This window comes from Heloderma suspectum, chromosome 4, assembly GCF_057233095.1.
Source record: "Heloderma suspectum isolate Gila_16-S chromosome 4, 16-S_ref, whole genome shotgun sequence".
NCBI lineage: Eukaryota > Metazoa > Chordata > Lepidosauria > Squamata > Helodermatidae > Heloderma > Heloderma suspectum.
In genome coordinates, this window is record NC_139461.1 from 81,530,859 (window position 1) to 81,547,695 (window position 16,837).

The following is a 16,837-nucleotide window of genomic DNA, read 5'->3' on the forward strand; positions in this document are numbered from 1 at the left end:
CTTAGGGATACCCACTCCCATAATGCCTGTCTCTGAGGAAGGACCCCTTAAGCGAGGCATTTGGACATGGCTGCCTCTCCGAAGACTCGTGCTAGCTGCTTTTCTGGCCAGTGCAGCTCTTCAGAGTTTGGCCACCTTGCAGAGCAGGCAGCAATGTGGTAGGTGGCATATGCTTTCCTACCTCAGGTGGCGGGAGAGTTTGCACCAGTGCTGTGCCTAGTTTTAGTGCTTTGAATAGCTGCACTTGGATATAATGCCTTTGTATGCCTGGCATTAGTGTAGCATCCCCTTGTTGGGCTCTGAGGTGAGCAGGGAACTCAGGCCCTGAATGTTTCTAATTCTAATATGGGTATGTCCTTGAAAATGTTGATTGGACTTGGGAAATGATCCCAAATTAAGGACATTACCTGAACCTACAGTATGAGACCAAGATTCAGTGTTGCCTTTTTCCAACCTACCTTTTTCCAATACTACTAAGAAGGTTTTAGGAAGTATGTCTTTATTTTTCATTCCGAGAGTTGCTGAAGGTGTAACTAGCTCACCTAAAATTATCAAGAGATTGTAGTCATGATATTTATTTAGTGGAAGCCTCACCTCACTATACAAGATTTGTTTCATTCCAGCAGCAAGGGGGTGGGGAATGGGACATTAGGAATGCAGCAATGTAGGTTTTCCTGAAAATTTTGAATTGGACATTTTTCCAGAAATTTTTATGATGCAAATTAGGTTAATTTTTATAAGGTCATTTGCATAGGAAAATTTTCACTTTGCATTGGAAAAAGTTCTGATGCTCTAGAGCAAGGGTGGGCAGCTTGTGGGCCTCCAGAAGTTTTGTCCTACAACTCCCACCATTCCTCACCATTGGCTATGCTGGCTAGAGCTAATGGGAGCTGTAGCCCAAAACATCTGGAGGGCCACAAATTGCCTGCCCCTATCCTAGAGAGATCCTAGAGCCATCTAATTTAGCATGTTTATTTTATTTGTATTTAGTTAACAACGCTATAAAAAAGTACCCGATGTTAATTTTTTGTCCGAAGTATTTGACCTGAAATATTTTTTTTTTGGGGGGGGGGGGATTAAAGCACATTTCAGGTGCAATCCTATGCATATTTAGACAGAAAAAAGTCCTACAACTCCTAGCATTCCCTAGCCAGCCCTGCTGGGTAGGGAATGCTGAGAACTGTAGGACATTTTTCTGTCTAAGCGTGCATAGGATTGGGCCCTTAATATGATTTAAATGTTACATTTTGTAGAATTTTTTATTGGAATACTTATAAAAATTTAAAGACAATAGCATGTACTTCCCTTGCATTGTTTAAATTTAACCAGAAACCAAAGGTACTGAAAACTGTTGACACACTAATTTTAGCAACCCAAAGAAATGTGCACAATATGCTGACAACCACTCATCTATTTCAGTAGAGTTCAGCTCTCTTCCACTAAGGTTGTTGGGGCACCTTGAGTTTCACTTTCACTATTTATTAGTTCCCTTTCACTCAGACATATTTGTATTTCAGTGACAGTATGTATGCTAGGGATAATCACCTGGAAAACATTAATTACAATTTTGAATCTGCCAAGTTTGCCTAACGTGGTTTTTCCAACTGGCATATGTTCGTTTTTACTAATGAACTTATGAAATGGATTTTTTTCTGTGGTAAATTAAAGCACCAGAAAATTTTCAGGAAAAAAACTATTTTAGAAGATTTTCCACCTCGTTATCACTGTAGGGATGCTTTGGAAAGATAACTTTTGGAGGATTGGTTGTTCAGGGAGTGATTGATAGTGGTGAGGATAATCACTGTTTGTAGAGTTGGAATTCAGCTGCCAATGAATTTTCTTCTATTTACTTACAATTAATTTAACAGAGCCTGCTGCAGCTGCCAATTCACACTGTCTAGTTTGCCCTTTTAAACCTAACACATTGCATTGTATTAAATACAACTGATTTTGATATTCACAAGCTTCCTGTCATGAATCCTCTACATGTGCTTGGTGTGACAAGAGAAGCCATGACACTAATGCATGTATGAAATTGCATACTGTGTAAATTGTAATGAGATCCATCCAGCATATTCTAGGTGGAGAATATGAGGCTGGTTGCAACCTGTAATGCCTCATATGGCTTGTGGCTGCAACCCACACATCAGTTAGGCTATTATTACTGTTGTTGTTTCTGTTGTTGTTGTTACATTTCTATACCACCCAATAACCAAAGCTCTCTGGGCGGTTTAACCACACGAATAACAATATATACAAGAGGACATATATCTAAAACAACTTCAAAAAAGCAATCTCAAGCAAACAAACCATAAGACAATCCAGGATCAATTAAACGTATCATATGTTGCCAAATGCCTGGAAGCATTTGGCATTTAAAATGCTTTTTTTAAAAAGCTTCTATTTCTGCCAGTGGAAGCTTTAAAAAAAAGAAGATATAATTACCATGCAAAGAGCGGGGGGAGGTTGCTGCTGGTCAGGGAAGGGTTAACACACACACACCCATGAAAATCCCGTTCCTCACTACACCAATTAGTCTTTCTAAAAAGCTTCCACTGATACCAATCAAAACATTTTTAAAAGCATGATTGCTGCATGAGTACTATTTTAACAGGAGGTTACAACTGGAGAGGGAGGATTAATGCTTCCCCCGACTTGCTTTGAATCCTCCCCCGCATGCAGCAACAGTACTTTCTGGAGGTGAGGGGAAGCCCGTTGGCACTAATGGGAGCTTTTAAAAAAAGCTTTATTGCTGCACAAGGGCCAAGGGAGGGAGGCACAGAGATGACCACTGCCTCCAAGTGGATTGCAGGTGTTTGAGTAGCTTGCCACATGCAAAGTTGGTTATTTGAAAGTGTCTCTAGTTTGAATGTATTTCATGATTAAGACAGAATCCTTTGAAGTGCCTAGTTTGCTTCCTGGATTTCTCTCTTCTTCTGCTTTTTTAAAACTTTATTTTTTTGTTATGCAACTAGTTGTAGCTTTTAAAAAGTCTTCTCCTTGTTCTTTACTTACCTCCCAGCCCTCACCTCAGCTGTGGTAAATTTAGGTTTCATACATTTTATAGCTTTCACAGTTCTGTTAGTGTTCATACTAAAAAGCAAGGGTTTAAAAAAAATTATGTCAGTGTCCTAGTTAGATAAAGGTTATCTAACAGATAGTGGCAGTAGTATAGTGTATGTACTAATGAGCCTCAGTTATAGGTGTATCAGATTTCTAATAAGCATCTGTAAATACTGTTCTTATCAGAAAGAAAAGAGGATGAAATACAGCTTAAATTGTACATTGCCTTTCAGACTCAAATTAAAAATGGGCATTCTCATTTTTGTTGGCAATAATAATAATTCTTTAAAAAAAACCTTCTCTCTCTTTATTTAGCATTTGCTCTTGCAGAATTAATTGATAACTCTTTATCAGCTACTTCTCAAAATACTGGTGTCCGGAGAATACAGTTAAAGCTGGTAAGTTACTAAAGAATTACTCAAGTGTTTTGCAGGATTACTTTATCATAGGACCCTCCTACATTGTTTCTTCTTTTTTTAATAGTTATTTGATGACACCCAAGGAAAACCAGCTGTTGCTGTGATTGATAATGGAAGAGGCATGACATCGAAACAACTTAATAATTGGGCTGTATATCGGTTGTCAAAGTTTACACGACAAAGCGATGTGGAAAGGTTAGGATATTCTAATTTCAGTGTTATTTGAGTATAAAGTTGATGACTTTAATTGTGTAAAACTCATTGTGTAAAGCCTTAAATATAATAATAATTTTGTGCTTTTAACTTCCACTGCTAGAACAGAGCCAGCATACCTGGTGGCAGATATATCAAATAGCAGTCTCTAAACATGTTTACTCAAAGGTGAAGCCCAGTGGGACTTACTCCCAGCTAAATGTGCATAGAATTGCAACCTAAATCCAGTAAGTTGAGAACATGGCCATTATGGGAAACAAACCTAGAATCTTTGTATAAGATTGAAAGGCAAAATGGGTAGAATGGAACATAGCTGGACAGTGTATGGGCTTGCAGCCCAAGCACAGTCACAGTATAATTATATGAAGCCTCCTAAATGGAGAGCCAGCGTGGTGTAGTGGTGAGAGTGTTGGACTGGGAGTCGGGAGACCTGGGTTCTAGTCCCCACTCAGCCATGGAAGCTCACTGGGTGACTTTGGGCCAGTCACAGACTCTCAGCCCAACCCACCTCACAGGGTGATTGTTGTGAGGACAAAATGGAGAGGAGGGGGATTATGTATGCTGCCTTGGGCTCATTAAATGAGGAAAAAAGGTGGGATATAAATAAATAAATAAATCCTATTAATAAACTTGAGAATCCAGTTTTCTCAGTTAAGGCTGTACATTTGAAAAATTTCCTGCAGCCTACTCTTAAATGAAAAGTCAGGATAATTATAGTTTGATAGCAGATTCACATGTCACACTAAGCCACCCTGCAAATAAGCTACGGTGAGTTGGTTGTTTGCTGAACAACCAAAGGTACGCTCGACAGACGATTGGGTTTGCTGTGGCTTGTTCTCCCCATCTTTCCGCCTCAGGCCTCCAGCCAGCTCCAGCTCGCATCCCAGGCGCCTTTGCAGCAGAACCAGCCTTCTCAGCCTGGCCCCCTCCCTGCGCCAATCAGTACCCCATTTCGTTCACCACCTTTTAACAATTGTTTTGCAGTGCTTTGGGAGTATGCAAATGTGTTCATGGGGGGTGGGGGCTCCGTGTTTTGCAAATGCGCACTTTTGCCTGTCTGATATGTGTAGCCTTGCCCTATCAATTACCTTGTATGTTTCAGCTGTCAAAGGTAGCACCAAAGTGGAATAGGTAACATGCAAGGAAATTGACAAGACAAAGCTGCATATAGGCTAATATGTGCACAGTTGCAAAGGAGGGGCCAAGTAGGGCAATTCAGAAGCACTGAAAATGGGTGAGGGGAGGCAAATGGAGTAAGTGTGCCAAAAGTGGGGGCGGGGAACAATATCTCCTCCTTGGCAATGTGATCCACTCATTTTTAAGTGTTGAACTGACACTTCTCAGTGACCTCCGCCTTTTCAACATTTCCCCAACTCTCTAGCTACTCCAGAAAGGGGAGATATTACCTCCCCTTTTCACGACTCCTTTCGCAGTTACTGCAGGTGTGCAAATTTCCCCTCCATTTATTTCCCAGCCTTTAAATTTGCACAAATATTCCCAACAGTTTTCTAAACCTTAGAGGGTAGCTGAAGAGGACGGAGCAAATGGAGCGCTCAGACCAGTGGTACTTACACATACACCCCGTGGAGCCCCATTTACTCCATCCCATGCAGCCACCTTCTCAGGTTTTTTATTAAAACTGTCAGGGAGATTTGCACACATCCACTGAAGCATGGTAACTACAGCAGTAACTGTACCAAAAAGGAGCAGCAAAAAGCGTGTGTGTGTGTGTGTGTGAATATCTCCCCTTTCTAGAGTAGCTAGAGACTCGGGGAAGCGTTGAAAAGGTGGAGGACACTGAGAAGGTCAGTTCAACACTTCAAAGTGAGAGCATCACATTGCCATTGAGGAGATATTGTCCCTCCACCTTTTGGTCCACTTACTCCATTCTCCCCCCGCCCCCTTTTCAGTGCTTCTGAATTGTGCTGCTGGGTCCCTCCTTTCTCTTACTGTTATTTCTCTCCTGGGTGTTCGCAACTGTGTGCAAATTTGCCTATATGCAGCCTCATCTTGTCAGGTTCCTTTATGTTACCTACTCCTTTCACAGATCCCTGTGGGCTGAAACATATAATGAAATTAACCAGGCAAGACTACACATATCAGACACCTATAAGTGCGCTCTTGTACACTTGTGTAAGACTGACAAAATAATAATAATAAAAAATTATGACCTCATCCGCGCACTTTTGAAACACCAAAATAATAAAAAAACAAGGTGGCAAACCAGTGACTGTCCTTCCAATGTGCTGTTCCAGCATCAGTGGAAGGGCAGTCACTGGCAAGGGAGGGTGGAGTTCCTTTGCAATTGGCAAAATCATGAAGAGTGCATGGGGTTTTTTGCTGCTCTTGCCAAGTGGCTCTGTAGCCAATCCCAGCAACAGACTATAAAATCGCTGTCCTAGGTTCGGACAACACGATAACCCACCATGGGAATGAACAACCTTGTTTGTGAAAATTAAGCCACTCTGCAGAGAACACATTGGGTTTGGATGACACGACACAGTCCACCTGACTGACTGCCCATGGTGGGTTTTCGTGTCATGTGGACCCAGACAGTCTGTTACACTTTTGTAACATTGACTGAATTTGCAGATCGTTGGGGTTAGCATACAGGAATCCTATTCTGCCTCACGTCTGTGGAAGACTCATCTGGTAAATGATGAGAGATGTGGTTATTTTCAGATTGGTAACTGTGCCAACCATGTGAAATTTTCTAGTGGCTGTATAAGTAAACATTAAATTGTATAAGTAAACATTATACAATTTGCATAGATGTTGTCATAAGTTGTAAGCTTTTTCTTTTATAAATGTTTTAATCATTTAATAACAGCTGCATATTTAACAGTTTCTGCTATTTTTTTTTAATCCAATTTTGGTATTAGTGATCATTCTGGATATGTACGTCCTCCAGCAGTACCTCGCAGTTTAAACAGTGATATATCATATTTTGGGGTTGGTGGTAAACAAGCAGTATTTTTTGTTGGACAATCCACCAGAGTAAGTAAAATTTTAATACCTTTACCATTTTTATCATTTTAAGCAGTATTGCTTAATTTAACCTAGACTAGCAACAGACTGGGCATGATTCTGCCCCCCTGTGGAGCATCAAAGCATATCTGGGGAATGGGCCCCATGCTGAGTTAGTGGTGGAAAGGGAAGTTGCCAGACCACCATCACTGATTTGCACCTAGGATGGGGAAGAGAGGTCTGTCTTTTTAATAGAGGCTGTAAAACAATGGAAGGGTGCAGATAGTCTGGCCCATATTGTCTCCAGCAACTAACAGGATAAAAGTTCTTGGGGATGCTATTGCTTGGCTTACGCACACTCTTATATCACTCCATGGCCTCTGGTAAGTGAACTCTCCCCCTTTTGCTACCCAGCTGCTAATCCAAAAGTGCTTTTTTTCCCCACAGAGACCACAGTCTGACAATTGGGACTGCTGGCCTTAAGCTATGGAAATTATACACCTAGAGTGAATGAGAATACCCTGCGGGGCTGTTCAGACATAACACAGCTTTCAGCGGCAGTTCATGGGTTAATTAACAATTGGCTTGTTCTTGGGTTAACTTGAGGTCATTCAATCCATGAACAACCCCATGTTCCTGGGTTCGGACATCACAGTAACAATCCTCAAGTGCAGCATTCGAGGTTCGTTACTGGGAACAGGAAGCAGCTTGAGCACAGCCCCACAATTCATGGGTTAATTAACCCACAAATTGCCATTGAAAGCTGCTGTTATGTTGAAACACAGTCAGTATGTGAGAGGCTAGGTTACTGGTGAGGGAAGGTAGTCTTTGTCTTGCCATATTAGCACATCATAGAATTACGGGGTGGAGTGTGTGCTACACCCGGGAGCTGCACTGGGGCAAATGCATACTGATATAACCCTTCCTGGCACCCAGTGCACTTTTGGCACATGTGGATTCCCTGTGCCTTGCTCTATGTATGCTATTTGGATTGTGCCCAGTGTAACTTTGAGACTGTTCTGATCATTTAAAATTTTAAAACCTTGAACAGATGATAAGCAAACCTGGAAATTCTCAAGATGTTCACGAGCTTGTCCTTTCCAAAGAAGATTTTGAAAAGAAAGAGAAAAACAAAGAATCTATATACAGTGGATACATTAGGAACAGAAAGGTAAGGTGATAATGACACTGTAACAATTTGTTTAGACGTATAAAATATTGAAAAATTCCTCTTACTACTTATAAGTAGCTTCTAGGATTTTGGCAGTTGACAGTGTATTAATTGTAGCAACTAGGTTGTTCTTTCCTGATAAACAATTGGACATGAGCAATTCTCGCCCAAATTTGGTATGTCCCATAGCTTTCATGTTCCTAATACTAGACATTTTGATGACTGAAATTAACTAGTATTGTTTCTTGTCAGCTTACTTATTTTATTTTAAAATAATTTCTCATAGCCATCTGACTCTTCCCACATTGTTAATGATGATGAACGATTTCTGCACAATCTTATCATGGAAGAAAAAGACAAAGGAAGTTTCACTGCAGTAATTATTACTGGAGTACAGCCAAAACATGTGCAGTACCTGAAAAACAATTTTCACCTTTGGCCGAGACAACTGACGTGAGTTGATATTGTTAAAGTGGTTTCTTACGTTCATATGATATTGACGTATAAATGGATCATCATATCCTGTCATACATTTTCTTCATATAATTCCCACAAAACATAGAAACTGCCTCAGATATGGTGTTACATTAGAGTAGTAGCAACTGGGAGAAAATGTGGATGCATTTGCCTTGAGCTATAGTGTCTCTGGGTGGACGGGGGTCAGTTGAGGCCTCCCACACATACAAACTGTTTTTCTCCAAGGGCTGAAGGTGACAAACCCTTTCCTTGCCTGGCAGACCTCCCAATTTCCGTTGGTTATATGTATTCAGATGCAATCATATTGGAAATAAGAGAAATATGAAAGAAATGCCTCCCTTGAATCAGCAGGGGGCGGGCGAGGGGGATTTCCAGTAGCAAAAGGAACCTCGCTGTATGCTTGCGAAGTTCAAGCTGAATTTCCTATAACTTTATACAATTATATACTAGTGCAGATTACACCTAGTCCTGCTTTCAGGCTTCTAAATGCCAGTTATGGGATGTCAGTTTTATATCTTTAACTTAAGGTAAATTAATGGTCTGCTTGAATATTAAGCAGTGCACATTTGCACCATATTTTAATCAAATTTATTCTTACAGACATATATATCATTACTATATCCATGGACCAAAAGGAAACGAAACTAATCCACCAGTGAAGGAAACAAGCGCTTTCAATAATATTGATATTGAGGTATGATCTATGTAAAGTCCATTGGAAATAAATACATTGGGCTGGATCTAGAGAGCTTTAAGCAGTGTTCCAGTTGAAGAACAGGACTTTGCCACTCCTTTCTGCATGCTTCCAAGACGCCAATCCCGAAGCTTGGGGAACCCTCAGCGATAACATGTATTTAAATTTTAAGACTTTGGTTTTTTATATGCTAGTTCTCTTTTATTGTAAGCTGCCACAGGAACTTTTGTTAGTGGGCAACATATGTACGCCATTAAATGTGACGTATAGAACTGTGGGATGTGGTTAGAGGGAGGAGTCGAAGGAAATTGCACTACGTTGAATGATGTAGTATTGTCTCATGCTACTGAAATATTTATTATAAGATGTATATGTGACATTTCAAAAACAAATTAATATTTAATAGAAAACTTTGATACTTCATGTTCTTTGTAGTTATGTTGATGACTGTGTCAAGGAAATGCATTCAAAGAAGGAGAAAATCACTTTTATTTGTTTAGATTTCAATGTTTGAAAAAGGAAGGACACCTAAGATTGTGAATCTTAGAGAAATCAAAAATGATATGCAGACCTTATATATAAATACTGCAGTGGATATTTTTGAGTTCAAAGCTCATGTTGAAGGAGATGGTGTAGTGGAAGGCATTATGCGTTATCATCCTTTCTTGTATGATAAAGAAACCTATCCTGAAGATCCTTGCTTTCCTTCAAGTAAGTTGGGTAACTTCCACGCTATTTCTGGTTGATAATATCCTATTAGTGAAGGGTAAATTTGATCAACTTATGTTCACAAATATTTCTAGCTTTTATGGTGTGTAGCATCAGTATGATATGCTATGAAATTCCTATATTAAATCACACCTTTATTCTCAAACACCAATTTTTAGTATATTGATAATCATTTGATGGTATACTATGTATATGGTATATGAGCTAGAATTGTATTTTCTTTGTTGGAGTGAGTGGGGAAACTGGCCTGCAGAGGGTCTCTCCCAGGTTCAACCCCCTCTTTGCTAGGAATTCCCACTGTTATCTCCAATCACTGATCAGAGGTAACAGCAGGGATTCCCCTTTGCGCACTGTGCACCGTCCCAATCAGGGTAATGAGCGGCACCTAAAGGAGGTGGAGAAGCTAGGGAAGAGTTTGAATTCGAATAGAGCAGTTCAATCACACAAGAGCAGAACCATATAGAAAGTCAAATTTTGAGGGTGATCAATGTCACCTGTGCTTCATGGTATGGAAGAAGGCCATGAAGCCCATCAGGTCATTGATAGGTGGTACACTGCACAAGTTTAATTTGCCTACCAGCATTGAGTAGACTTTATTCGTTTATAGGATGTTTGGAAAATAAAACTTAGAATATTAATTGGTAATTAAAATAATGATATAATGGTGTTATTGTCTTATAGAATGGGAGAGAAGCACACAGTGAAAGCTACTATGTGTAGTTCTTAAATAGCAAATAGTATGTCTTTGACAGTATTCTAGTTTGAAGAACAGTGTCTTCTGTGTTTGTGTTCCTTCATAATTTGAAATTCACTTTTTAATTTAGGATTAAAAGATGATGATGATGATGATGATGATGATGGATGCTGCATAATAGAAAAGGGAGCCAGAGGAAAAAGACCGATTTTTGAATGTTTTTGGAATGGAAGATTAATACCATATACAACCGTGGAAGAGTAAGATCATACTAGTCCTATAATTTATATGTTTTTCTTTTATTTGTTTTTTTTAAAGTTTCTAAACATTGTCTTTTTCTCCCAAGCTTTGAGTGGTGTGCTCTTCCCAAGAAGAGAGGGCCTACTCCAGTTGAATGTTACAACAGAATTTCTGGTGCATTGTTTACAAATGACAAATTTCAGGTCAGCACAAACAAGCTGACTTTCATGGATTTGGAGTTAAAGTTAAAAGACAAAAATGCAATTTTTACAAGAGTTGTCAATGGACAGGTAAGACATGTTTAATCTGTTTGCTAAAATTGAATAAACAAATTTAGAAAATCATTAGATGTGGATTTTGCTTTTTTAATATAAAATACATTGGCTTCCTTCTTTTGGTTTATGTTTTTATTATATTTTAGGTGTTAAGTATGTACTCTCATAGATGGGCTTCAGATGAGTTGCGGTGCCTGTGGGCACAAAATTACATATGCAACCCCCGTTCAGGTCATGCAAGGGTTTAACCCTCGCATTAATGTATTTATTGTATTTCTGTACCGCCCAACAGCCAAAGCTCTCTGGGTGGTTCACAATAATTAAACCCAGACTTGCCAGGTTTGCATGAGACAACAACCTCCAAGCAGAGATTGCACATTTTAAATGGTGGCCGCAGGAGGCACAGCCTCATCCACGGTGGGCTGTCATGGCATGCAAACAGCCACAATGTGACAAGTTTGGAGAGGCCCTGGACAAAGTGTTCTCTGGTGGGCCTTTTTCTTGGTCAGTTGACCCTGGCAGATTTACCTGGCTGTGGTGGCAGTGCTAGTCTGCTGGGTCTAGCGACGCTTTTAAATTCCCACAATGCTTGAGTAATGTTAGGATGGGGGCATATTAAAATGGTGGCCTAATCCAGTAACCTAGCACTGCCATCGCAGCCAGGTAAGTCTGCCAGGGTCAATCAGCCAAGGAAAGGGGCCACCATAGTGCCAAGTCAGCAAGAACAATATTCAGTGGAGTCAAGAACTGACTTCAGCAGTGCCCGGGGATGCTAGGTGTTGATGAAACCACTGCATACTGTGATCGCTTTATCCATAAATACAAAAACGAGAATTGCAGCAGGCAGCATGTTGAAAATTAACAAGAAAAATGATTCTGAGAGTCAGTATTACATAATGGCTGGACTACTGCATTTGGACATGGGACAGATTGAAATTCCTGTTCAGCTATGATGGGTATGTCCTCATCTCTTTAACCTAGCAGCCTACCTTGCAAGGCTAAAGTATTGCTCTGGGCTACTTTGAAGAAAGATGAACCACATATATAATTGTGGTTCATAAGACCATAGTATTGAACAATTAAAATTATCTACCAGTTATTATATCTTTGTAATTCTAAATAGTTTTTTTTAAGTAATGGACTTTTAGACCTGTACAAGAATAAGCTTTTTACAAAAATAAGCCTTCAGACAACCATACATGCTGGATTATATTTAACTTGTAATACATGGACAAATTTCTTCACAGGAACAGAGAATGAAAATTGACAGAGAATTTGCGTTATGGCTCAAGGAATGCCATGAAAAATATGACAAACAGATAAAATTTACTCTCTTCAAAGGAATAATTACACGCACTGATCGGACCTCTAAAAGAATGCAGAGTCCTTGGGCTACATATTTGGCAATAGAATGGGATGGAAAAATATATAAAGCTGGGCAGCTGGTAAGTTGATTGCGTCTTGAAAATGCAGACACTTTTAAATATGGCTCGGTGCACATTTCTTGAACTGTGTACCGTTCAAAAATTTGAGATGAATAAAATTATATTTTGTTATGTTAAAAGAAAGTTTGCAAGGCCAAGCATGCATGGGAAACAATAGTATTTGGTTGCTTGTCCCATTTAATACAGACCAGGGTGGGGAAGGGTTTTCACCCCAAGGGATTAATTCGCCCTGGGCCAGGATGTTGGGGGCCACATGCCTGGATGGGGCGACTGCCCAATTTGGGTGAAGCCCCTACCCCATTTTCACATACAAAAACACACCCACGTACTATTCTCACATATATATACACACCCTTCATTGCCTCACCTCAGCTGATAGGATGGGCCTGCCCAGCACTGAGAGATCTTTTGACCTTTTACCTCTGGTGTTCTGCTGAATCGAGAGAAGTTGTTGCCTTGCTGTTCCACTGAGAGAAGGAGCCTTATCTCTGCTGCAGATCAGAAATAAGCTCTTTCCCATCTCTCAGCACTGGAGCAGAAGAAAGGGCTTTTCACAGATCTGCTGCAAATTGGAGATAAGCCTTTTTCCTTCCCTAGTGCTAAGAAGGGAGCCTCTGTCAGCACTGTGGCTGCGTAAAGGGCTTATCTCTGATCTACAGTAGACCAGAGATGATCCCTTTCCTCTCTCGCAGCACTGTGGCAGGTGAAAGGAGAACAGCAGGGGCTAGAGAAGAAGCTCAGTGGGCTGTGTGGGGAACCCCTGCAGGCGTTACACAGCCCGCGGGCCCCATGCCTAATACCAGCAAATTCCCAGTGTTACAAATTCTTATATACTATGAATATCTAAATTAGGATTGTATTAAAGTGGTCATGAAAATAATGTGAATTATACATGTAATCATGTGTCAAGCATTTTGGCAAGCCGGTAAGGTTTTTTTATTTTGGTTTTGCATCACCTAAGGTGGCGATAGGTGCTCACACTACCTGAATGCTATTTGCTACAGTGTATTCCTTTTACAAGTGGAAAACTCAGCTGTTAAGTTGGGATAACATGGGGCTGATTTGAGGCAAGTAAAAAGACTCTATAGGACATCTGTTCATTATCACTTCTTGTTACTGGCCCTGATAAATTCAACTATTAAATCTGGAACTTCAGTACCAAAAATGTACTGAGAAGAAAGCTCCAGGGCAATCTTGAACTGAGAGAATTCTGCAAAGGTTCAGCCAAACCATTAAAAAACTGCTTTGTTATCTTGATATTCTAGACATTCCAATTTAATGTCTACATTTGAAATAAAAGTGTTGAATCCTTTTTTTTCTTAATGGAGTTGTGAACAATTACTGTGAATGAATATGCTTTTATGTCATGTCCTTTTTTCCTCTTCAGCTGCTGTTCCCCCCCCCCTTTCCTTTTTGTTTCTGTTATATTTGCAAATAATATTTTAAAAAGAGCCTCCTTGGGTTCCTCCATGAGGTGGGGCTTGGTCACTTAGGAGGAATCACTGCTGTTATCTCTGATATGAGATCAGAGATTACAAGCAGGGATGTAGGCAACAGGGAAGTCTTCCACTGTGTGCCCCTCGCTGCCAGAAGGAGGTGACTTACTTGCCCAAGTTCCCTAAGAGAAACTTCATGCCTCTCTCAGCACAGAGAAAAGCAAAATGGGTGGAAACCTGAGTGACATGGAAGGCCTGGTGGGGGGCAGTTTGGACTTCCACCATAAAATAGTTCTGTACCTCTGGTGAATAATAATAATAATAATAATAATAATAATAATAATAATAATAATAATAATAATAATAATTTCTATACTGTCCAATAGTCAAAGCTCTCTGGGTGGTTCACAAAAATTACAGGCTATAAATACAAGATAATAAAAATATAATATACAATTTTAACATGCAATTTTTAAAAAAAATTTAAACGGCTAAGACAGTTACAGTAAGATACTGGAGCTGATAAAAACAACTGACATAAATGCTACATCATATGCTATCGTATGCCTGGGAAAATAGGACAGTCTTAATCTAACGCTGGAAAAGTGACAGTATTGGCACTGGGCAGACTTCAGTGGGGAAAGCTTTCCATTATTGGGGAGCCACCACCAAGAAGGTCCTCCCTCTTGTTGCCACTCTCCAAGCCTTCCTCAGATGTTGAACATAGTATCTAGGTAGATTCTGGTCGGAAGAGGCACTCTGTCAGGTATTGCTTACATGGTTCAGGACTGCCTTTATAGGCTAAAACCAGCAATTGAATTGAATTGGGCTTGGAAACATACAGGGAGCCAGTGCAAGCAGGCCAGAATTGGTGCTATATGCTCAGAACGTCTGGTTCCTGTTATTAATCTGGTTGCCGCATTTTGCACAAGCTGCAGTTTCTGAAGAGTCTTCAAAGGCAGCCCCACATAGAGCGCATTGCAGTAATCTAACTTGGAGGTTACCAGAGCATAGACTATGAAAGCCCAAGTTATTCCTCTCCAGATAGGGGTGTAGCTGGGTCACTAGCTGAAGCTGGTAGAAGGCACTCCGTGGCACAGAGGGCACTTGAGCTTCAAGTGGCAGAGATGGCTCTAGGAGAACCCCCAAGCTGCAATCCCATCCAGAACAGGATGAATACCATCTATCCAGTCAGAAGAACCATTCAGTAACAGTATCTCAGTCCTGTCCAAAACTCTGGATGACCCCACTCAACTGTTTCATGTAGATGTTAAATAGCATGGGGGATAAAACTGACCCCTGAGAAATTCCATGTTGGAGAATCCACAGGGTTGAGCAATATTCCCCAAGCACTACCTTCTGGAGCCAGCCTTCCAAGCACCTGGAGCTGGTTGGCAACCACCTGCTCAAGGGCCTTGTCCAGGAAAGGGAACATTTGCTCAAACCCGTCCAAGCACCTTGTCAATGTCCTCAAGCTGTACCAACTGAAAGTTATCCAACGAAACTGGACAAGACTGCACTCTGGATGCCTCAGCTGATTCACCTGCTATAACACTGGAGTCTAAGTCCTGGGAGATGCAAGAGATTTTATCCTGGAAGTGCCTTCCAAACATATCACAGCAGGGCTCTGAATATACCTGAACATAGGCACTCACCAGTGTTTGACTACATCTGCTCAAAGTGTTCCTCCATCAGAACACAAGCTGTTTCATCGCTTTCAGCTCCAGGGTATATCATGGAGCCTTACAAGCTCTACTGCAGAGAGGATGCTCAGGAACAATCATGTCAACTGCCCTGGTCATTTTTGCATTCCACAGACAGACAAGGATTTCAACAGGAGCATCAGCTATATCAACTGGAACCCCCCCTCCCCTGAGACCATCCAGATCCATTAGCCTTTGGGGGCAGACAATCTTAATAGGTTCCTCACCCTTGCAGAGAGAAAATGCTGCCATCTGTCTAAACCTCAACAGGAGGTGATCTGACCATGACAAAGGGAACAAAATCAGGCCCTAGGAAGGTGACCAATCCCCCACCAAAGACTCTAAAACAACCAAATTGGCCAAGGTGTCAGAGGCATGGCCCTTGCCCTTGCATTCTATCCACCCACAGGGGTGATCCTCTTTGGTGTCTTGCCCTTGGGCATTGCCACCATGGGGTGTAGCCACCTTGCTTCTGGCCTGACAAATAAAAGTCAAGCACAGCTGGCTCCTCAATCTAGGGGAAATTTTCTCCTCTTACCAGCTATGCCAGGTTCTTCCAGTAGCAAGACCACAGCCCTCACCCCCCCATACACACACATACACAGCAGGAAGCTATGCAGGGTGAAGGCCTGGCAGGTGTTAAGAGACAGCTCACCTCCCCTACAGAGTGTCCCAGCTCCCTTGTCTGTGGCTTCAGGTCTTTGGATAAATTATTAATCTGAGCCAGAGCAACAACTTTTCTTCCATCAAAGAAACTGGACTGCAAACAGCTTTCTTTCATAAACGTTCTGTGCCATTATAACAGTTTGTCTGCCTCTTCAGTTTGTCTGCATCCTTCTTAAAGTGTGGTGCCCAGAACTGGATACAGTACTCCAGATGAGGCCTAACCAGTGCTGAGTAGAGGGGAACTAGTACTTCCCAGGATTTGGAAGCTATGCTTCTATTAATGCAACCCAAAATAGCATTGGCCTTTTTTTGCAGCCACATCACATTGTTGGCTCATATTCAGCTTGTGATTGACAACAATTCCAAGATCCTTCTTGCATGTAGTATTGTTGATCCGAGTATCCCCCATCTTGTAACTGTGCATTTGGTTTCTTTTTCCTAGGTCAAAACTTGGCATTTATCCCTGTTAAATTTCATTCTGTTGTTTTCTTCCCAGCACTCAAGCCTATCAAGATCACTTTGAATTTTGTTTCTGTCTTCCAGGGTATTAGTATCCCGCCCAATTTTGTGTCATCTGCAAATTTGATCAGCATTCCCTCCACCTCCTCCTCCAAGTCATTAATAAAAATGTTGAAGAGCACTGGG

The 16,837-nt window shown here is 40.9% G+C and overlaps 1 protein-coding gene across 8 annotated transcripts in view; it reads left to right on the top strand.

The window, feature by feature from the left end:
• Positions 1-16,837, top strand: part of SMCHD1 (structural maintenance of chromosomes flexible hinge domain containing 1) — a 140,008-nt gene that overhangs the window by 36,837 nt on the left and 86,334 nt on the right. For all 8 annotated transcript variants that reach the window (XR_014790144.1, XR_014790145.1, XM_084849781.1 and 5 more), the window contains exons 4-13: positions 3,379-3,461; positions 3,547-3,677; positions 6,578-6,692; positions 7,714-7,833; positions 8,120-8,286; positions 8,911-9,004; positions 9,505-9,715; positions 10,558-10,687; positions 10,774-10,957; positions 12,190-12,387. Coding sequence is in view for 6 of the 8 variants with exons in the window: in XM_084849781.1 (XP_084705907.1) it covers positions 3,379-3,461; positions 3,547-3,677; positions 6,578-6,692; positions 7,714-7,833; positions 8,120-8,286; positions 8,911-9,004; positions 9,505-9,715; positions 10,558-10,687; positions 10,774-10,957; positions 12,190-12,387 (1,433 nt within the window). In the remaining 2 variants the exon portion in view is untranslated. The remainder of the gene's footprint in view (positions 1-3,378; positions 3,462-3,546; positions 3,678-6,577; positions 6,693-7,713; positions 7,834-8,119; positions 8,287-8,910; positions 9,005-9,504; positions 9,716-10,557; positions 10,688-10,773; positions 10,958-12,189; positions 12,388-16,837) is intronic.